This window comes from Macaca thibetana, chromosome 1, assembly GCF_024542745.1.
Source record: "Macaca thibetana thibetana isolate TM-01 chromosome 1, ASM2454274v1, whole genome shotgun sequence".
NCBI classification, from domain to species: Eukaryota; Metazoa; Chordata; class Mammalia; order Primates; family Cercopithecidae; genus Macaca; species Macaca thibetana.
Window position 1 is genome coordinate 26,823,696 of NC_065578.1, and position 21,933 is coordinate 26,845,628.

Consider the following 21,933-nt stretch of genomic DNA (forward strand, 5'->3'; position numbering starts at 1 on the left):
TGTGAGCGCTTCTGCAGGAGGCCTGTGGGCTGCTGTGGTGCTGTCTTTGCACTGTGGTCATTGCGAAAGGGCGCCGTGAAGCCTCTAGGCAAGGGGGTGGATCTCGCTCTCCCAGGGAGGAAGCAACTCGACAACTTCAGGACCCACAGGCCAGGCATGTATCTGCTCTGGTGGGCAGCCTAGGTGCATGGAGGATCATCGAGTGGCAAACTGCTTGGCAGCATCACACGGTGGGGACACTGGTGACTTCCCTCCAGCATGCAGAGGGCTTCGAGCCCTTCTGCAGGCTCAGGGATGTGCTGAGCCTCCATCCTTCACCCTTAGAGCACAGGCATTCTCCCTGTCCCCGCCACACTGCCCTCGACCCTGCTAGCTGCTGGGATGTTTCCCACTGCTTTGGGCAAGCGGGCCACGCCAGTGGGAGTTGAAGTGGATGGCAGGACACTGTAACAACCGCCGACCGGTGCTGTGTCAGTGTTAGGCCCTTACCTTCCTCTACAGGGGGAGGAAACACGGGAGGAGAGGGAGGACCCCACCTCCTGCCTTGCAAGTTGCTGAAAAACACCAAGTCACGTGACACGCCAGGTACCGGAGTGTGTGGTGCCACGCAGCAGGCCCGGGTCTGACCCCTTCCTGTCACCCTGCTGCTGTGGCCAGCTGCCTCCTGCACTATCCATAGGAGGTCCTGAGCCATCCACCTTCAGACTCCAAAAGCTGACAGAGATGGGTTGCTGAAACGAGGAACTTCTCTTCCCGGTGGCTGGAGGCATCCTCCTCACAGCGGTGGGTGGATGGGGGGACTTCCTTTCTGCCCCTGCCCTGCTGTGGGAACCTGAGCTGCATTCTCCGCACCATTCAGCTCTTGAGGAGCCAAGGAGAGATCCCCAGGCTGGTGCTCCCAACCTGGGGAAGTGAAAAGGGCTTGGGCCGTGACCACCTGCAGGCTCAGTTCAGATTTTAGTTCCTCCATTACATGGGCAGCCGCAAGGAAGTCAGGTTCCCATTGTCTTATTTCTTCAAATAGAAAGCAGAGTGTTTGGAGAAATAAAGACAATGAGAGCTAGTGTCAGAGGCACAGGAGGTCTTGGGAAAGAACGATATCATGTAATGATCGTAGATACGGGGCACTGGGCATGTTCCCATGTGCCTGGGTTACACTAACATTTTTCCCAACACCTGGCTCCTGCCAGCCTTCGTTGTACAGAGGGAGAGGAGACGGCGGCTCAGAGAGGGTATGGAACTTGCCCAAGGTCACACAGCTAAGAAGTAGTGGAGCCAGGGTTTGAGCCCAGCTCTATCTCCAAAACCCATCCACTACTGAAATTCTAGACATAACTGGGCTGAGCCGAAATCCATCAAACTGCCACAATTTGCTTAAACACCCGGGAAAGAAATGAAGAACTGACATTTTCTCTGGCCTGCAGGAGGAGCCTAGCAGAGCCGGGTTAAAATCCCAGTGTCTCCACTTGGCATGACCTTAGGCAAGACCCTTCACTTTTGTGAAGCCTGAGCCAGGAGGTTGGGGGCTACAGTGAGCTGCGTGCGCACCACTGCACACCAGCCTGGGTGGCAGAATGAGACCGCCCACCCGTCTCCCCCCAAAAAAAAAAAAACTAGAAAGAAACACAACAAAATGTTAGTGGTAAGTATTTTGGGTGGTGGGTAAAGACTGCCCGCTTTTAATTTATGAAATGTTCTTTAGTTAGAACGTATTCATTTTATTTTAAACTTTTGTTATTATCTCTGATTAAAAGTCTTCTGTTACTTTTACAGTGACAAAAAAACTAAAGCATTTTGCACAATACCTATGTCATCTTATTCAATCCTCACAATCTGCTGAGATATAATTCTTTCTCCCATTTTATTATTTTTTATTTTTTTAGAGACAGGGTCTCACTCTGTTGCCTAGGCTGGGGCTGGAGTACAGTGGCATGATCATAGCTTACTGCAGCCCCTCCTGCCTCAGCCTCCTGAGTAGCTGAGATTGCAGATGCATGCCACCATGCCTAGATATTTTATTTATTTATTTATTTATTTATTTTGAGATGGAGTCTTGCTCTGTTGCCCAGGCTGGAGTAAAGTGGTGTGATTTCAGCTCACTGCAACCTCTGCCCCTCAGGTTCAAGCGAGTCTCCTGCCTCAGCCTCCCAAGTGGCTGGGATTACAGGCATGGACCACCATGCCCGGCTAGTTTTTGTTGTTGTTGTTGTTGTTGTTGTTGTTGTTGTTTTTCAGACGGAGTTTTGCTCTTGTTGCCCAGGCTGGAATGCAATGGTGCGATCTCGGCTCATCACAAACTCCCCATCTCGGGTTCAAGTGATTCTCCTGCCTCAGCCTCCCGAGTAGATGGGATTACAGGCATGTGCCACCACGCCTGGCTACTTTTGTATTTTTAGTAGAGACAGGGTTTCTCCCTGTTGGTGAGGCTGGTCTAGAACTCCCGACCTCAGGTGATCTGCCTGCCTCGGCCTCCCAAAGTGCTGAGATTACTGGTATGAGCCATCGTGCCCAGTAACTTTTTGTATTTTTAGTAGAGACAGGGTTTTGCCATATTGGCCAGGCTGGTCTTGAACTCCTGACCTCAGGAGATCTGCCCGCCTCACCCTCCCAAAGTGTTGGGATTATAGGCGTGAGCCACCATGCCTGGCCTTATTTTATTTCATTTTTTAAGAGACAGGTTTTTTAAGAGCTAGGTTGCCCAGGGTGGTCTGCGACTCCTGGTCTCAAGTGATCCTCCTGCCTCGGTCTCCCAAAGTGCTGGGATTACAGGCGTGAACCACCACACCCAGCCTTTTCTCCCTGTTTTTTTGTTTTTGTTTTTGTTTTTTTGAGACGGAGTTTAGCTCTTGTTGCCCAAGCTAGGGTGCAATGGTACAATCTTGGCTCACTGCAACCTCTGCCTCACAGGTTCAAACGATTCTCCTGCCTCAGCCTCCCGAGTAGCTGGGATTAGAGGTGTGTGCCATCACGCCTGGCTAGTTTTTTGTATTGTTGTTGTTGTTGTTTTTTTTGAGACGGAGTCTCGCTCTGTCGCCCAGGCTGGAGTGCAGTGGCCGGATCTCAGCTCACTGCAAGCTCCGCCTCCCGGGTTTGCGCCATTCTCCTGCCTCAGCCTCCCGAGAAGCTGGGACTACAGGCGCCTGCCACCTCGCCCAGCTAGTTTTTTGTATTTTTTAGTAGAGACGGGGTTTCAATGTGTTAGCCAGGATGGTCTCGATCTCCTGACCTCGTGATCCGCCCGTCTCGGCCTCCCAAAGTGCTGGGATTACAGGCTTGAGCCTAGGCCTGTTTTTTGTATTTTTAGTAGAAATGGGATTTCACCGTGTTAGCCAGGCTGATCTCAAACTCCTGACCTCAGGTGATCCACCCGCCTTGGCCTCCCAAAGTATTGGGATTATAGGTGTGAGCCACCGCACCTGGCCCTCTTCTCTCTGTTTTAGAGAGTAGGAAACTGAGGTTCAGACAATCAAAGTGATTTACCTAACGTCATATAACGAGCAAGAGGAGACCTGGGATTTGAACCTATGTTGGTCTGACTCCTGAGGGACAGGGAAATGGAAAAGGCTTATCCCGAGCCTGTGGGGTCAGGATAAGTGGTTGGTCCGGCCCCTAAGCAGATTTCTCTTTAGCCTTAGGAAGAATTTTTAACTAGAATTGGCGAGGCCTGGCGCGGTGGCTCACACCTGTGATCCCAGCACTTTGGGAGGCCGAAGTGGGAGGATCACTTGAGTCCACGAGTTTGAGGCCAACGTGGGCAATAATTATCGAAAGAGTTTGGGAGTTCTGGAGAGGTATTGAGTTCCGCTTCACCAGGAGGTTTCCGATAGAGGACCATGGAGTGTCCTGGAGGGACATTCCGGAGCTCTGACACTACATTTCCCTCCTCAAACCCAAAGGGCAGGGGCATGTCCCTCCTATGAGACGCAGAACAAGTCGGGCCGTGTCCCATTTTTCTAACCGGGAGCACTGCTGAGGGGGCGTCTGGGACTTCATCTTCATCATCGCCCCTCCCCCATAGGGTACTGCAGGGGCAGGGGCGGGGCTTCGGCGGGGCGGGGCTTCTGCGGGGTCGCGCTGCAGGGCTCCCGCGGGCTGGCGGGGCGGGGCTTCGGCTTGCGGGGCGGGGTGTCGGTGGGGCGGGGCTGCAGGGCTCCCGGGGATCGCTCGCCGGCCCCTCAGTCTGCGCCCAGAGAGCCGTGGTGACCATGGAGCCGGTTCCGCTTCAGGACTTCGTGCGCGCCCTGGACCCCGAGACCCTCCCGCGCGTGCTGCGGGTCTGCTCGGGGGTCTACTTCGAGGGTGAGCGGGGGCTGGAACCCTTCCGAACACTCCCTCGGTGTGGGGCGGGGGCAGAGACCCCGAGAAGGCGTTAGCAATCTGGGAAAACTGCCGCCGGGTTCAAATCCCGACGCTGCCACTGGCCAAGCTGTGTGATTTGGGGCCACCCTCAACCTCTCTGGACCTCGGCTTTTGCTTTCGTGGAATGGGGACCGCTGACCTGCCCCGCAGGGTGGTGAAAAGTTAGTGGGTTCAGGCGCGGGAGGTGGATGCAGCCGGGCCACTCCGAGGTGGCCTCGCGGTGCGCATGGGACGGAGGTCCGACCGCTGAGACACATTAGGGCGCTGGTGGTCGTGGCTGCGTCTTGATTCTGAAGTGCAGGGTCAGTCTTCCCGTCTGTGGCCTCCCACTCCTCCCCCTGGCCCTCCTCTACACTGCCTTCCTTCAGTCCCTGCGTCCACCTTGGCCCTCTTTGACCATGGGCAGTACTTGATTTGATCAACTCTTCAGTTCTCAGCTTAAATGGCCCTTCCTCCCTGAAGCCTTCCCGGCTCTATGCTCCTTGCACGCCCCGGTACATCTGCTGCCTGCCCACAGCGCCCTGGTTCACAGGGATGGGCACGCAGGAGGCGCACAGTCACTAGTCATTGCCTGAAGGAGCAAGAGGTGAGGCACTAATAGACAGTGGAAGGCAGGGGAGGACAGCACAGTGGATGGGTGGTCAGGGCTGTTCTGTGGGGAGGGAGGACCCGTGGGCCACCGAGCAGGGGAGATGGAGGTGGAGGTGAGAGATGCTGTGTGGGGGTGCGGGTTCCTTCCTTAGAGAGCAAACTGAGGCTTGAGGCCTCATCCTGTTTCCTGGCTGCAGGAAAACGCTGTGTCTCACCAGCTTCCAGCAATGTTTTCGGTCCCAAGTGGGGTCCTAGACCAAGGAAGTCCCACATGGAGGGTCCTGCCCGGGGCCACCACCTCGCAGTGGATCTCTCCACGTCCTCTTGGGAATCTGGCAGATCTGGGTTCAAATTCTGACTCTACCTCCAGGGGCTTTCTGCAGGCAGGCACCTGGGATCTGTTTGCTCTTCCCCCAGCCCAGGACCAAGTGTCTCCGTCCTCCCAGCACCCCTTGCCTGCTGGTGTTACAACACCTGTTTCCTCATCCTGCCTGATACGGGGTGGTGGAAGTGGTGGAAGTCAGAGTGATAATGACTAGAGAAGGCCATGATAGGGTGTGGGTGTGTGGGTGGGGTGGGTGAGTGTAGAGGACAGATGGCCTTGCCAACAGGGGCAGGTGTCTGGCAGGGCACTCGGATGTGCTTGGCTGCGTGGTTAGGAGCACTGGCTCTGGAGGCAAACACCCTGGGTTCAACCTAGGTTTTTTAAAATTTTCTGAGACAGAGTCTGGCTCTGTTGCCCAGGCTGGAGTGCAGTGGCACGATACAGCTCACTGCAGCCTCGACCTCCTGGGCTCAAGTGATCCTCCCACCTCAGCTTCCTGAGAGGCTGGGACCACAGGCATGCACCACCACGTCCAGCTAATTTTTGTATTTTTTGTAAAGATAGGGTTTTGTCATGTTGCCCAGGTTGGTCTCAAACCCCTGGACTCAAGTGATCTGCCTGCCTCAGCCTCCCAAACTGTTGGGATTATGGGCATGAGCCACCACATCAGGCCCTGTTTTTTGTTTAATAGAACATAGGTTGTGTGTGATAGCTCATACTTGTAATCTCAACACTTTGGGAGGCCGAGGTGGGAGGATTGCTTGAGCCTAGGAGTTGGAGATCAGTCCTGGCAACATGGTGAGACCCCACGTCTACAAAAAATTTTAAAATAAAAAATTGCAGGGTGTGGTGGCTCATGCCTGTAATCCCAGGACTTTGGAAGGCTGAGGCAGGAGGATCACTTGAGCTCAGAGGTTCAAGACCAACCTGGGTAACATAGTGAGACTGTGTCTGTACACAAAATAAAAAAATTAGTCAGGTGTGATGGCACATGCCTATAGTCTCAGCTACTCGGGAGGCTGAGGTGGGAAGATTGCTTGAGCCTGGGAGGTTGAGGCTGCAATCAACTGTGATTGCACCACTGCACTCCAGTCTGGGCGACAGTGAGACTCTGTCTCAAAAAAAAGGACGAGGCCTGTGTTGCCCAGGCTGGTCTTGAACTCCTGTCCTCAAGCAGTCCTCCCACTTTAGCCTCCCAAAGTGTTGGGATTACAAGCATGAGCCACCGCACCCAGCCATAACTTCTAGTTCTGCCTCCTATTACCTGATCATCATGTACAACCTACTCAACCCCTGCGAGGCTGTTTCTTTTTCTTTTTCTTTTTTGAGATGGTGTCTCCCTCTGTCACCCAGGCTGGAGTGCAGTAGCCTGATTTCAGCTCACTGCAACCTCTGCCTCCTGGGTTTAAGCAGTTCTCCTGCCTCAGCCTCCCGAGTAGCTGGGATTACAGGCGCCCCCACCACGCCGGGCTAATTTTTGTATTTTTAGTAGAGACGGGGTTTCACCATGTTGGCAAGGCTGGTCTCGAACTCCTGACCTCGGGTGATTCACCCGCCTTGGCCTCCCAAAGTGTTGGGATTACAGGCGTGAGCCACCACGCCCAGCCAGCCGTTTCATCATGTAGGAAATTGAAACTGCCTGTCTCCGCAAGAGCAGTCATGGGTCTTAAATACAGTGACGCATCAGTAGCCCTTGGCGTGGTGCTGGGTATCTGTAGCACCACAGTTGCTGTTCTCAGCAGTCTGGAAGGCCCACGCCCTGACATTGTAAACGCACTGTGATTTATGACCAGGGGGTGTTTTCCTGGGGGTACATGGGGAGGTTTTCATCAGTTTCTCAGGACTGATGTTGGGGCTGCCCTGTGGGTGGGGCTGGGGTCAGGTGGCCTCAAGGTCCTGCCACGTAGTCTGTTGTCCTCCATTAGCTGGACGGAGAGACTGCACTCCGTGTACGCAGGAGAGAGCTTTATTGAGCACCTTCTGTGTTCTCGACACCACTTACACACTTTAAACCAGGAAAGCAGAGCTTTGCCCACTAGCCTCACTCTGTCAGTGTCCCTCTATTTTCCAGGGTGCTAGGAGGGCTGGGTGCCGGCTCTGGGCCCCGGTAATCTCCAGGGAGCCACTGACCCCTCTCTGAGCCTGATTTTTTAGCTGTACACTAAGGGAATCCCAACTCCCTCAGGCTCAGAGAGGGTGATTCACTGAGTTGTTTATCGATTTGTGGACTTAACACATACTCAGAGGCCAAGCCCTGTGCTGGCTGCAGTGATGTTGAGACAGATCAGCCCTGCCTGGGAACTCAGTGAAGGAGGCACAGGGGTGAAAAAGGCCAGAGAAGTGTGCCACAGTGGGGCGTACCGATGCTAGGAGGGGCAAGAACAGCTGAGGATGAGTGAACCTGTGGGAATGAGGCAGGAACGACAGAGCAGGGCATGCCAGGCAGCAGGCACCATGTGCAAAGGCATGGCAGAGCACAGCTTCTTGGGCCCCAGGTCACAGGCTGCCCAGCGCTTGGCCCTTGTCCAGCGGGGAAACGGAGTCCCTGTCTCCACAGGCTCCATCTATGAGATCTCTGGGAATGAGTGCTGCCTCTCCACAGGGGACCTGATCAAGGTCACCCAGGTTCGCCTCCAGAAGGTGGTCTGTGAGAACCCGAGGACCAGCCAGACCATGGAGCTCCCCTGCAACTTCCAGGGTAAGGTGGGCACCTCTGCCTCCCCACGTGCCCCAGCACCCTCCTGGCACATCTGCCAGCTGCTCGTGGGCTTGCCACGTCCAGCAGTCACTCCTTCCCCTCTGGGTTTGCTCCCAAGGCCCTCATATCCACCACAACCCAGCCTCAAGGGTGGGGATGTCCTCAGAGGGTCTACAATGCCCTGGACTCAGAGAGGTTGCGCCCTCTCCCTCTCGGTCTCTGGTCACACCTGCCTGTGTTCCAAGCCCTGTCCAGGTGCCTGTCTCTGTGTTCACTCACACATTCACTCCCCAAACATTTGCAGACACCCATGTGTGCCAAGCTTTGTGTGGGGGGCTGTGGGTGTGGGACTCAGGATGAACCAGGTGCCACCCTCTCCAGTGGAGAGCTTCCGGGATGACAGTGAGAGGAGGGCAACAGTAAAAGGAGGCATAAGCTTTAGAGGGATCTGAGCAAGAGTAACCTGCCTCAGGGTCTGTGAGGGCTTCCTGGAGGAGGTGGCATATGAACCAGAAGAAAGATCCCAGCCACAGGGAGTAGCACGTGCACATTTGGTGCTCAGGAGACCCCAAGGAGCTCAATTATTATTATTTATTTTTATTTTTTGGAGATGGAGTCTCGCTCTGTCACCCAAGCTGGAATGCAGTGGCGTGATCTGGGCTCACTGCAAGCTCCGCCTTCTGGGTTCACGTCATTCTCCTGGATCAGTCTCCTGAGTAGCTGGGACTACAGGCGCCTGCCACGATGCCCAGCTAATTTTTTTTTTTTTGTATTTTTAGTAGAGACAGGGTTTCACCATGTTAACCAGGACTGTCTCGATCTCCTGACCTTGTGATCTGCCCGTCTCAGCCTCCCAAAGTGCTGGGATTACAGGCGTGAGCCACTGCGCCTGGCCAGAGCTCAATTATTTTAAGAGGCAAGTAGTGTGGTGGGCCATGGCATGGACCCTGAAGCCAGAGGCCTGGAATTGAATCCCAGTGGCCTTGGGCAAGCTAGGCAAGTTCCTGGGACCTCTCCGGGCCTCAGTTTCCTCTTCTGTAATGAGGGTGATTAGGCTTGATATGAGGATGAAATGAGCTGATATGTATGCAGCACTTAGAAAGGGGTCTGGGACAGGCTGGGTACGGTGACTGGTGGCTCATGCCTGTAATCCCAGCTGTTTGGGAGGCTGAGGCAGGTGGATCACCTGAGGTCAGGAGTTCAAGACCAGCCCGGCCAACATGGTGAAACTCTGTCTCTGCTAAAAATACAAAAATTAACTAGGTATGGTGGGGGGCACCTATAATCCCAGCTATTCAGGAGGCTGAGGCACGAGAATCACTTGAACCTGGGAGGTGGAGGTTGCAGCCTGGGCAATAAGGCGAGACTCCGTCTCAAAAAAAAAAAAAAAAAAAAAAAAAAGTGGGGGGGGGCACCTGGTACAAAGCAGGCACACTCTGAGGACTGGCTGTTATGTGACTGCCTGCCCAACACCGGAGAGTGTGGCTTCTGGGTTAGGGGCACGTTGTGTGGGGAGCCGCAGGAGCCACACCACCTGGGGGCTATGTGGTGTGCTGACACTGTTCTTTATTTTGAAGGCACTGAAGAGCCAATGAGGTTTTTTTGTTTCTTGTTTTTAGTAGAGACAGGGTCTTGCTATGTTCTCCAGCCTGGTCTCAAACTCTTAGGTTCATGCGATCCTCCTGCCTCGACCTCCCAAAGTGTTGGGATTACAGGTGTGAGTCACCATGTCCGGCCCCAATGATGTTTTTAATATGGAAGCGATGTATTTTATATTTTGAGTTTTTTTTTCTTTTTCTTTTGAAATAATTTTAAACTTACAGACCTAGAATTTGCTAGAACTCCTGTACATCCTTTATCCAGATTCATTAATTTTTTTTTTTGAGACAGAGTCTTGTTCTGTCACCTAGGCTGGAGTGCAGTGGTGTAATCACGGCTCACTGCAACCTCTGCCTCCCTGGCTCAAGCGATCCTCCCACTTCAGCTTCCTGAGTAGCTGGGATTATAGGCCTGGGCCACCACGCTCAGCCAATTTTTTGTTTGCATTTTTATTTTTTTGAGACTTGCTCTGTTGCCCAGGCTGGAGTGCAGTGGCATGATCTAAGCTCACTGCAACCTCCATCTCCTGGGCTCAAGCAATCCTCCTGCCTCAGCCTCCCAAGTAGCTGGGACTACAGGTCTGTGCTGCTGTGCCCAGCTCATTTTGTTGTTGTTGTTGTTGTTTGTGTTTTTTTTTTGAGATGGAGTCTCGCTGTGTCACCCAGGCTGGAGTGCCGTGGCATGATCTCGGCTCACTGCAACCTCCACCTTCCAAGTTCAAGCAATTCTCCTGCCTCAGCCTCCCGAGTAGCTGGGATTACAGGCATGCGCCACCACACCCAGCTCATTGTTTTGTATTTTTAGAGACAGGGTTTCACCATATTGGCCAGGCTGGTCTCAATTCCTGACCTTGTGATCCGCCCGCCTTGGCCTCCTAAAGTGCTGGGATTACAGGCCGGGTGCGGTGGCTCATGCCTGTAATCCCAGCACTTTGGGAGGCCAAGACGGGCGGATCACGAGGTCAGGAGATCGAGATGTCTCTACTAAAAATACAAAAAATTGGCCGGGCGTGGTGGCGGGCGCCTGTGGTCCCAGCTGCTTGGGAGGCTGAGGCAGGAGAATGGCGTGAACCCGGGAGGCGGAACTTGCAGTGAGCCGAGATCACGCCACTGCACTCCAGCCTGGGCAACGGAGTGAGACGCTGTCTCAAAAAAAAAAAAAAAAAAAAAAAAATGGTGCTGGGATTACAGGTGTGAGCCAGGGCGCCCGGCATTTTTTTCCGTATTTTTGGTAGAGACAGTTTCACCATATTCCCTAGGGTGGTCTCCAACTCCTGAGCTCAAGCAATCTGCCCGCCTCAGCCTCCCAAGTGCTGGGATTACTGGTGTGAGCCAACGTGCCTGGCCAATTTTTAAATTTTTTGTAGAGATGAGGTCTCATTATATTGCCCAAGCTGGTCTGGAACTCCTGGGTTCAAGCAGTTCTCCTGCCTCAGCCTCCCAACGTGTTGGGATCATAGGTGTGAGCCAGTGTACCTGGCCAAAAACAGCCTCAGGTTTCCTTTTTTCTCCATCAAGTGTTAAACATTTGTTACATGTGTTTCCCTCTCTCCACACATACACACACACATATGAACATATTACTATATGTGTATATATGGATATGTTTTTTCTGAACCATTTAAGAGCAAATTGCAGACATGATCCCTTTTACATCTATATATTACCCCTAAGTATTATAGTATCTCCCCAAAACAAGGACATTCATTCACATGGTTCAATGATCAAATTCAGGAAATTTAATTTTGGTACAGTACTACTGCCTAATCCACAGTCTATATTTGAATTCCAGCAACTATCCTCATAATATGCTTTATAGCAGTTTTTCCCCTCAATCCAGAGTCTAGTCCTAGATCACACATCATATTCAATTGTCCTGTTTCTTCATTCTCCTTCAGACTGGAGCAGTTCCTCTGCCTTTGTCTTGACGTTGACATTTTGAAGCATCTAGACCAGTACTTGTGTAGAATATCTCTCAGTCCTGGCTTGTGCGGTGTTTCCTCGATTAGCTTCAGGTTGTAGGTTTGGGGCAGGAAACACCTGCTTCCCCAAAGAGGTATCATGTCCGGAAGCGAGGTGTTTAGGCCAGCTGGTGGTGGAATGGGTGGGGGCTGGAGGAAGGGAGTGAGGGGCAGTTGGGCAGTCAGTAGTGGCAGCCAGGATGCAGGGGGTACAGTGGGTGGTCTGAGGTGGCTCTGGCCAGCACCTCCTGGGATGTTAGTTTGGGAGAGAGGGATGGTAGGTTTTGGATGCGTGAGATCGGAGCTATGGGGAGGCCTCTGGAGGAAAGGCTAAGATGGCAGTTAGAGGCAGGTGGGGTCACGAGCTAGGAGAGTGTGGAAGTCTAGTGTGTCTGTCAGGGAATGTGTCCCTCTTCCATTCTCTGTGTCTCTGGTGACAAGTCTCTCTCGGTCCCTACTTCCTGTCTCTCCCTGTCCCTTCATGCACCGCCACTTTCTGCCCTGTGTCCCTCAGCCCTGCAGCCCAGATGTCCAGATGCAAATCCCTCATTGACACCTGTTCCCGGGGGATTCTGGCTGGGTCATCTGCAGGGCCAGACTGGGGTCCGGACTTGGCAAGGGCCTGCCCCACTCTGACACCCCACAATGACCCACCTGCTCTCTGCTGTCCCCCACAGGCTACTTCACTCCCCTCAACACCCCACAGAGCTACGAAACCCTGGAGGAGCTGGTCTCTGCCACAACTCAGAGCTCCAAGCAGCTGCCCACTTGCTTCATGTCGACCCACAGGATTGTCACAGAGGGCAGGGTGGTGACTGAGGACCAGCTCCTCATGCTTGAGGCTGTGGTGATGCACCTCGGGATCCGCTGTGCCCGCTGTGTCGTGGGCTTGGAGGGTCAACAGGTCATCCTGCACCTGCCCCTATCCCAGAAGGGGCCCTTCCGGAAATGGGAGCCCAGTGCCCCTCGAACTCTGCTCCAGGTCCTACAGGATCCAGCCTTGAAGGATCTCGTCCTCACCTGCCCCACCCTGCCCTGGCATTCCCTGATCCTGCGGCCCCAGTATGAGATCCAAGCCATCATGCACAGTGAGTTGCCTGGGCAGGTGGATGGGGGCAGCTGGGGGAGAGAAAGAGGGGTGCCCCCGGGAGCTGCTCTGATGGAAGACACCCCCACCCCATCCCTGAGGATCAGCTGGAACTTCAGGTTGCTTCCTCTGTATTACACTGAAGTTATTCTTTTTTTTTGAGATGGAGTTTCGTTCTTGTTGCCCAAGCTGGAGTGCAATGGTGCGATCTCGGCTCACCGCAACCTCTGCCTCCCCGGTTCAAGTGATTCTCCTGACTCAGCCTCCCGAGTAGCTGGGATTACAGGCATGCACCACCACACCCAGCTAATTTTTTGTATTTTTAGTAGAAACGAGTGTCACCATGTTAGCTGGTCTCGAACTCCTGACCTCAGGTGATCCACCCGCCTCGGCCTCCCAAAGTGCTGGGATTACAGGTGTGTGCCACTGTGCCTGGCCAGTTATTCTTATTGATGCTCAAATTATCTCTGCTGGGCCAGGCGCAGTGGCTCACGCATGTAATACCAGCACTTTGGAGGATCGCTTGATCTCAGGTGTTCCAGACCAGACTAGGCAACATAGCAAGATCCCCATCTCTACAAAGAATTTTTTTTTTTTTTTTTTTTGAGACGGAGTCTGGCTCTGTCGCCCAGGCTGGAGTACAGTGGCGCGATCTCGGCTCACTGCAAGCTCCGCCTCCTGGGTTCACGCCATTCTTCTGCCTCAGCCTCCCGAGTAGCTGGGACTACAGGCGCCCACAACCGCGCCCGGCTAATTTTTTTTTTTTTTGTATTTTTAGTAGAGACGGGGTTTCACCGTGGTCTCGATCTCCTGACCTTGTGATCCGCCCGCCTCGGCCTCCCAAAGTGCTGGGATTACAGGCGTGAGCCACCGCGCCCGGCCTACAAAGAATTTTTTTAAAAAATTAGCTAGGCATAGTGCTTGTAGTAGTAGCTACTCGGGAGGCTGAGGCAAGAGGATCACTTGAGCCCAAGAGTTCAAGGTTGTGGTGAGCTATGATCACACTGCTGCACTCCAGCCTGGGCAACAGGGCGAGACCTCATCTCTTTCATTTTTTTCTGAAGCAGAATCTTGCTGTCACCCAGGCTGGAGTACAATGGTTGATCTCAGCTCACTGCAACCTCCATCTCCTGGGTTCAGGCGATTCTCCTGCCTCAGCCTCCCTACTAGCTGGGATTATAGGCGCCTGCCACCATGCCAAGATAATTTTTTTGTATTTTTAGTAGAGACAGGGTTTCGCCATATTGGCCAGGCTGGTCTGGAACTCCTGACCTCAGGTGATCCGCCCACCTCGGCCTCCCAAAGTGCCAGGATTACAGGCGTGAGCTACCGAGCACAGCCTAAAAATAATAATTTTAAAATTTGTTTTTATTTTTTCTTAATACTTGGAGGAAGAAAAAATAAAAATAAAAATTTTTTAAAAAAGGATGGGCCAGCCGGGCGCGGTGGCTCAAGCCTGTAATCCCAGCACTTTGGGAGGCCGAGACGGGCGGATCACGAGGTCAGGAGATCGAGACCATCCTGGCTAACACGGTGAAACCCCGTCTCTACTAAAAAATACAAAAAACTAGCCGGGCGAGGTGGCGGGCGTCTGTGTTCCCAGCTACTCGGGAGGCTGAGGTGGGAGAATTGCTTGCATCTGGGAGGCGGAGGTTGCAGTGAGCCGAGATCGTGTCATCGCACTCCAGCCCATGCAACAAGAGTGAAACTCCAGATCGAGCGAAACTCCATCTCAAAAAAAACCACAAATAAATAAAATAAATAAATGAATAAAAAGAAAGAAAAGGCGGCAGTGGGAAGGAGGCCAGCCGGCCCAGCCGATGCTCTATGCCTGGGGTGGGGGCCACTCCTGGGGTGGCATGCAGTGCCACTGAGCTGCCCCTCTCCACAGTGCGCAGGACCATTGTCAAGATCCCTTCCACCCTGGAGGTCGATGTGGAGGACGTCACCGCCTCCTCCCAGCATGTCCACTTCATCAAACCGCTGCTGCTGAGCGAGGTCCTGGCCCGGCAAGGCCCTTTCCCCCTGTCCACGGAGATCCTGGAGGTTCCTGAGCGCCGTCCCATCTTCCTCAGCCCGTGGCTGGGCTCCTTGCAGAAAGGCCAGAGGCTTTGCATCTATGGCCTAGCCTCACCACCCTGGCGGGTCCTGGCCTCAAGCAAGGGCCGCAAGGTGCCCAGGCACTTCCTGGTGTCAGGGGCCTACCAGGGCAAGCTGCGGCGGCGGCCAAGGGAGTTCCCCACGGCCTATGACCTCCTAGGTGCTTTCCAGCCAGGCCAGCCACTCCGGGTGGTGGCCACTAAGGACTGTGAGGGTGAGAGGGAGGAGAATCCCGAGTTCACGTCCCTGGCTGTGGGTGACCGGCTGGAGGTGCTGGGGGCTGGCCAGGCCCATGGGGCCCAGGGCAATGACCTGGACGTCTTGGTTTGCCAGCGGCTGAGTGACCAGGCTGGGGAGGATGAGGAGGAAGAGTGTGAAGAGGAGGCAGAGAGCCCAGAGCGGGTCCTGCTGCCCCTCCACTTCCCTGGCAGCTTCGTGGAGGAGATGAGTGATAGTCGGCGCTACAGCCTGGCGGATCTGACTGCCCAGTTCTCGCTGCCTTGTGAGGTCAAGGTGGTAGCCAAGGACAGCAGCCATCCCACTGACCCTCTGACCTCCTTCCTGGGCCTGCGGCTGGAGGAGAAGATCACAGAGCCATTCTTGGTGGTGAGCCTGGACTCTGAGCCTGGGATGTGCTTTGAGATCCCTCCCCGGTGGCTGGACCTGACTGTCGTGGAGGCCAAGGGGCAGCCAGACTGGCCAGAGGGGTCTCTCCCCATGGCCACAGTGGAGGAGCTGACAGACACCTTCTATTATCGTCTTCGGAAGTTACCAGCCTGTGAGATCCAAGCCCCCCCACCCAGGCCCCCTAAAAGTCAGGGCCTCAGCAAGCAGAGGAGACACAGCACCCAGGAGGGAGGCGTCAAGGTACCAGTATAATCCCAGAGGGCAGGGAGGGGTCACCTATTGGGATCACTGCTTCTTTGTCACATCTGTCATGTTTCTCTTGCAAATGTGTAAACTTGTAGTTTATAAACTTGCACACTTTGCACCCATTATTCTCATTCCACCTCACAATTAATCCCGAGGTTGGCGTGATTATCAGTATCTTACGATTGAGAAAACGAGGACTCGGAGACCCTGAGACTCGACCAGGGTCCCTGTTAATAAGTGGGAGGACTGAACTTGGCCATGGACAGTCCAACTCCAAGTTCATGGTGCTTTCCTCTCTCCACTACTGCTGCCTTCACTTCCTAGTTCGAGCCTCATCATTTTTCTCCTAAACTGCTTCAGCAGCCTCTGAAAGCTGTCAGAAAGGCCTTCTAACTCCTTTCTTAGTCACTGATGGGCCACAGCTCCATCTTCTGGAACCTTCTGTGGCTGCCTATCATCGTGGGATGATGCAAACCCCTTAACATGGCATCCAGGGTCCTTTATAAGCTGACTTGTCGCACCGCCCCTGACCCATCTTCCTCCACCCACTCTGCTGTCCACGCTCCAGCGAGAGACGTGCCCGCAGCTCCCCCATGGCACTGGGACTGCTGCTTCCCAGCCCCACACCCGGGCCTTCTGCCAACAGTGTTCTTCCCCCTCTAGGCTCACAGGCAAGGCAGGACTCGATTTCCCACTCAGCAGCGGTGGTCCTGCCTCCTCTTCTGTACTCCCACTGCATGCTCTGCATAGCTCAGAACACACTTTTACTGAGTCCTACCTGAGTCTCTGACTGGAAAGAGTTCTGTGGGGGCAGGGACCTTCCCTGCTCCAAGGCCAGAGAGTACCTGCTAAACGGGCCAAAGAGAATCACAGATGAGCGGGAAAGAGCCAGGCATGGGGCCAGAAAGACCAAGTTTATATTCCGGTTCCCTTACTCTGTGCCTGTGCTGGGTACTCCTCCGAGCGTCCTTTTTCTCACCAGTAGACCGGTGATAGATATCCTCTGCAGCTGCTGTTGTGCTAGCTGCTTTCTGTGACTTGCTTACTCTGTGGCAGGCCCCTGATACGCTTTGTCCCAACCAATTCTCACAGTGCTTCTGAGTTACACACCGGTGTCTTGCTTCACAGTTGAGAAGGTCAGAGGCACAGAGAGGTAAAGTAGTTTACCTGAAATCACACAGCCAGCAAGTGGCAGGGCCAGGGCTTGCAGTTAGGTCTGACCACACAGCCTGAGCTTCTAACTACTGTGGTCTGCTGAGAACGGGAGGGGATGAGACAGATCAAACAACTTTACTATCACCAGCTCTTGTTTTGGGATCTTGGGTGACTGTATTCAGTCATGTGTGGTAGGCAGCAGGTGGCAGTGGAAGTTACAAGATGACTCCTGAGTGGTCTCAGCCCCAGAAGAGGCTTTTATCTGTGGGGTGAGCATGGGAAGTCATTTTCTGACAATGGCTGGACTGAGACATCCGAAACACAGGCCTTGTGCCAGTGCTGAAAAGTGTACTTTCCAAAACCCACAGACCTCAGCCCGCTTCTTGGCTCCCGATGGAGGGACTCTGGGCCCGGTCACTGCTGTCACCCTGGAACAACTTTTCCCCTTTGTGTGTCGAAATCTTGGTGCTGATCAGGGAGCTGTGCCACACGCTCTGTAAAGCATGGTGTGGCGCCAAGACCGCTGCCTTTACAGGTCACAGGCGTGGCCCTGGGTCCAAACCTTGGCCCTGCTGTGGATCCCCGTGTGACCTTTGACAAGGCACACTTTCTCTCCTACATAAACTGGGAATTGAAACCAGAGGGTGACTTGAGGATGAAAGGGCAGACGTCACGTAGCATCTGGCACATGGGGGAGCGCAGTGGCAGTAGTCTTCCTTCTGGGCCTCCTCAGCTCAGGCGCCGTCATGAGGCTTTGCGGCTGCTTTCTTAAGGTATCCCCACTTTGCTTTTTTCCCCTTCAGCAAGAGAATTAAAGGACATTGACCGAATTCCTAAGTGGGGAATCCCAGGAACACCCTGTCTCCAGCCCCCAACCCTATCCTCATTTTCTACCCTGATCCCTTTCTCCCTTGCCAGAGAATATTTCACATGCGTGTAGCAAAAACACCAGGGGTCTCGAGAAGTCATAGCCTGAAAAGGAAGTAGAGAGAGAAGCAGAGGAAGTGACACTTTTAACGTAAATGACCGTTTTTCGTAGACTCTGCTTCCCCATTTCTTGAGACCCTGCTGATTTCTGCTTTTTCCCCCAAAGTCTTCTCAAGTCTTAGGATTGCAGCAACACGCTCTGCTGCCCAAACCCAAGGCGAAGACCTTGCCAAAGTTCACCAAGGATGGCTCCAGTACGTACAGGAAGATTCCGGCCCACAGGAAGGGCCACAGGCCCGCTAAGCCCCAAAGGCAGGATCCAGGTGAGTCCCTGTGGGCGCTGCTCACCCTTGTCCTTGTGTCTCCCCTCCCTACCTTGCTGCTTCCTTTACCTCTGATGGCCCTGCCTGGGGACAGACCCTTCTGTGGTCCCAGTTTGATGGACAGGCCTCTATGGGGTGGGCTCGGGTAGAAAGGTTCCTACTGTCTTTCCCATGGGCTCTAGGGCTTTGGCAAGGAAAATGAGTTCAGTCCCCAACAGACTACCCTCCCTGCGGCATACAAGAAAATGAAAGGGTTGCAAACTGTTGAGACAGAACAAATTGTGGTTTCTAGGCTAGCAAAGACCGCAGAGCATTCAGGCCAACTCTTACCCTGAACAGCTGAGGAAACTGCCCTACAGAAGGGAAGGAACTTGCCTAATGCTAAAGATCCTCATTGACTCGGACTCTTTTGCAGATGATGATGAACATGATTATGAAGAAATAGTTGAGCACTTTCAGAAAACCATCTAAGTGCTGGAGGAACCATGCTTCCTAACTGCTGCTTCTCAGGGAATCCGACGGCAGCCAACCGTTTTCAGCCTCTAAAAGACCTCGGGCAAGGTCTCACAGAAACTGAGCTGCAGACGGATGGGGAGTAGCTTTGTGGAAACAGATTTAATGGACACTGCACCAGCTTCCTTCAGGTTCTAGATTCTTGCTACTTAGGGCGGGCTGGTTTGGACCTAACATCTCCCACGTGACTCCCTCAGTCTCAGAGCCTTGGGATGCAGAGCAGCCAGCAGGGTTCCTCTCAATCCTGCAACCCCAGCTGTCCCACTGGTGGGTGCAGAGGGGAATCCGAGGCCATCAACCTTGGTGATAGCAGCTCCGTGCCAATGCCTCTCAGTGAAAGGGATTCCATCCTGATCACACTGCATGGGAGATTTTGTCAACATCTGCCACCCCCACTTTCACCCCCAAACTCTAAGCCCCCGGGAGGCCCGGACTGTCTTCCTCATCTCTGTAGCACCTAGCCTGATAGATCTGCACGTAGTAAACAGGGGTCATATGGATTAATGTGAGAACTTGGCTTCAAGAGCACAATCTTAGGACCTTGGGCCCCAAAAGCTGGTGGTGAAATGAGAGGAGCCAATTTAAGAAGAACTTTATGGAGACCTGAGGCTACAGAAAACTGGCAGGTTTCATCAGGTGGTTAAAGTCGTCAAAGTTGTAAGTGACTATCCAAGATTATTTCATTTTAAAACTATAGAATAGGCCGGGCGCGGTGGCTCAAGCCTGTAATCCCAGCACTTTGGGAGGCCGAGACGGGTGGATCACGAGGTCAGGAGATCGAGACCATCCTGGCTAACACGGTGAAACCCCATCTCTACTAAAAAATACAAAAAACTAGCCGGGCGAGGTGGCGGGCGCCTGTAGTCCCAGCTACTCGGGAGGCTGAGGCAGGAGAATGGCGTGAACCTGGGAGGCGGAGCTTGCAGTGAGCTGAGATCCAGCCACTGCACTCCAGCCTGGGCGACAGAGCGAGGCTCCGTCTCAAAAAAAACCAAAAAAACAAAAAAACAAAAAACTATAGAATAAAAATGACACCTGAGCTTCTATACAAATGAGAACGGTATCATTTATTAAGTTCCGACTGTGTGCCAGGCACTTACAAATCATATCCAAATCCTCAACTTTCTAGAATGGCCTGATTTTAAAGATTAGGGAACAGGTTGCGTGGTCAAGTACCTTAGGATGCTGACCAGTTGCAGTTAAGGGTGAGGACTTGGAAAGTATGAGACTGGGTTAGGATCCCAGCTTGCTACGTACCAGCCAGGGCTGAGTTATTTTAACCTAAGTTTCAGTTTTTTGACATGTCAAATGAAACTATAGTTACTACCTCAGAAGACTGACTGGTTTAAGGATCAAATGAGATAATCTTTGTAAAGCATTTAGTACAGTGCCTGGCACATAGTAAACATTCAACAAACATGTATCATTATTGAGCAAGATCGTGTAGCTGTCCTGCTTCTAAAGTCTATACTCTTTCCACCCCTCCACAATGTTTCCTAGTCATAGAATACATCCCAGTGTTAAAAATATACCATATCCCTAGACTGTGGAGATAAGAGTACGGTGACTGGTTGACGGGCCTCCTTTTCTTTAGTGGAGATAATACAAGCCTTTGTCCATGTAGAGACTAACTCAGTTTTCAGAGGCAGTCAAGGCCTGTTCAGTGAGACAAGACCACAGGCCACATTTCCTCTTAAGTGGTGGGACTTTGGTTTATGGATGATGCAGTTGCAGACAGCAAAGACAGGAGACAAAGAGGTGATCTGAGACTCCAGCTGAGATGGGAACTTAGAGGGTGAGGTGCCCACTTCCTGGTTTCTAGGGAATTGCCCCTGGGTGTGTCCTTCCTTTGCGTAACATCTCGCTGAGCTGTCTGGACTCACTGGCACTTTCTAGGCCTCCGGGCCTCCATACTCCAGCGTGGAGTTCTCCAGGTGACTAGTGAGTGGCTCCTACAGGCTGCTGGGCCAGTCCCCAGGGTCTGACACCCCATCCTCATCTGCTCATCAGCTCCCATGCCTTTCTCCAGAGAGGTCAACCTGCACTGCAAAGGAGGACCCTGAGGAAGAGAGCACTGTAGGGAAAAGCAACGGGCAAGAAAGTCAGACAGAAAGTTCCTCCTTGGCACAGAATCCCCAGGGGCTAGGGTGATGTGCAAAATGCCAATAGTTTTCACTTCCATATTTGCATTTACTCTTGGCACAAAATTGAGCAAGATGAGTAATAAAGCGACAAAAGCAGGGGTAAAAGAGGGCTACCAGTTCCTATAAAATGAGCTCAATAGGCTGGGTGCAGTGGCTTACACCTGTAATCCCAGCATTTTGGGAGGCCAAGGCAGGCAGATCATGAGGTCAAGAGATTGAGATCATCCTGGCCAACATGGTGAAACCCCATCTCTACTTTTAAAAATACAAAAAATTAGCTGGGTGTAGTGGCACACACCTGTACTCCCAGCTACTCGGGAGGCTGAGGCAGAAGAATCACTTGAACCGGGGAGGTGAAGTTGCAGTGAGCGGGGATCACACCACTGGTGAAAGAGCGAGACTCCGTCTCAAAAAAAAAAAAAAAAAAAGGGCTGAGTAGCCAAATGCTGCAGTGAGAAAAATTTCACAGCAGCAAAAGCTGGGCTTGAAAGCCACACCTGTGAATGTTTTCTCTTGTTTCTTGTTTTTTTGAGATGGAGTCTCTGTGGCCCAGGCTGCAGTGCAGTGGCACCATCTTGGCTCACTGCAGCCTCCGCCTCCCAGGTTCAAGCGATTCTGACTACCAAGTAGCTAGGACTATAGGTATGTACCATATCCAGTTAATTTTTGTATTTTTAGTAGAGACGGGGTTTCACCATGTTGGCCAGGCTAGTTTCTTTTTTCTTTTTTTTGAGACGGAGTCTTGCTCTGTCCCCTAGGCTGGAATGCAGTGGTACCATCTCGGCTCACTGCAAGCTCCACCTCTTGGGTTCACGCCATTCTCCTGCCTCAGCCTCCCGAGTAGCTGGGACTACAGGCACCCACTACCACGCCCGGCTAATTTTTTGTATTTTTAGTAGAGATGGGGTTTCACCGTGTTAGCCGGGATGGTGTCGATCTCCTGACCTCGTGATCCACCCGCCTCGGCCTCCCAAAGTGCTGGGATTACAGGCGTGAGCCACTGCGCCTAGCCCTTTTTTTTTTCTTTTGAGACTGAATTTTGAGCCCAGGCTGGAGTGCAATGGCACAATCTCAGCTCACTGCAACGTCCGCCTCCCAGGTTTAAGCAATTCTCCTGCCTCAGCCTCCCGAGTAGCTGGGATTACAGGCATGCACCACCATGCCCCGCTCATTTTGTATTTTTAGTAGACATGGAGTTTCTCTATATTGGTCAGGCTAGTCTCGAACTCCTTTCACATTTATTATTTAGAGATGGCGGGTCTTGTTATGTTGCCCAGGC

At 52.9% G+C, this 21,933-nt stretch overlaps 1 protein-coding gene and 1 pseudogene across 3 annotated transcripts; both read left to right on the forward strand.

Moving 5' to 3' along the window:
* Positions 1 to 4,168: 4,168 nt before the first annotated feature.
* Positions 4,169 to 18,907, forward strand: THEMIS2 (thymocyte selection associated family member 2). 2 transcript variants are annotated; one of them, XM_050794957.1, is made up of 6 exons: positions 4,169 to 4,299; positions 7,833 to 7,973; positions 12,210 to 12,620; positions 14,511 to 15,586; positions 17,841 to 17,997; positions 18,413 to 18,907. In XM_050794957.1, the coding sequence occupies exons 1-6, from the start codon at positions 4,206 to 4,208 to the stop codon at positions 18,466 to 18,468; spliced, it is 1,935 nt and encodes a 644-aa protein (XP_050650914.1). In that variant the 5' UTR covers positions 4,169 to 4,205; the 3' UTR covers positions 18,469 to 18,907. The 2 variants fall into 2 exon arrangements, with proteins under 2 accessions (XP_050650914.1, XP_050650920.1); XM_050794963.1 differs by lacking the exons at positions 14,511 to 15,586; positions 18,413 to 18,907 and having other exon boundaries at positions 17,841 to 17,977.
* LOC126958304 (uncharacterized) lies at positions 15,601 to 17,730 on the forward strand (annotated as a pseudogene). Its single transcript, XR_007727160.1, has one exon. The product of XR_007727160.1 is annotated as an uncharacterized LOC126958304 (transcript).
* Positions 18,908 to 21,933: the final 3,026 nt, after the last annotated feature.

Coding starts and splice junctions, on each gene's coding strand:
- THEMIS2 (XM_050794957.1), top strand. CDS start 4,206: ATGGAGCCGGTTCCGCTTCAGGACTTCGTGCGCGCCCTGGACCCCGAG. Junction 4,300..7,832: donor CTCGGGGGTCTACTTCGAGG/GTGAGCGGGGGC, acceptor CTGTCTCCACAG/GCTCCATCTATGAGATCTCT. Junction 7,974..12,209: donor GCTCCCCTGCAACTTCCAGG/GTAAGGTGGGCA, acceptor TGTCCCCCACAG/GCTACTTCACTCCCCTCAAC.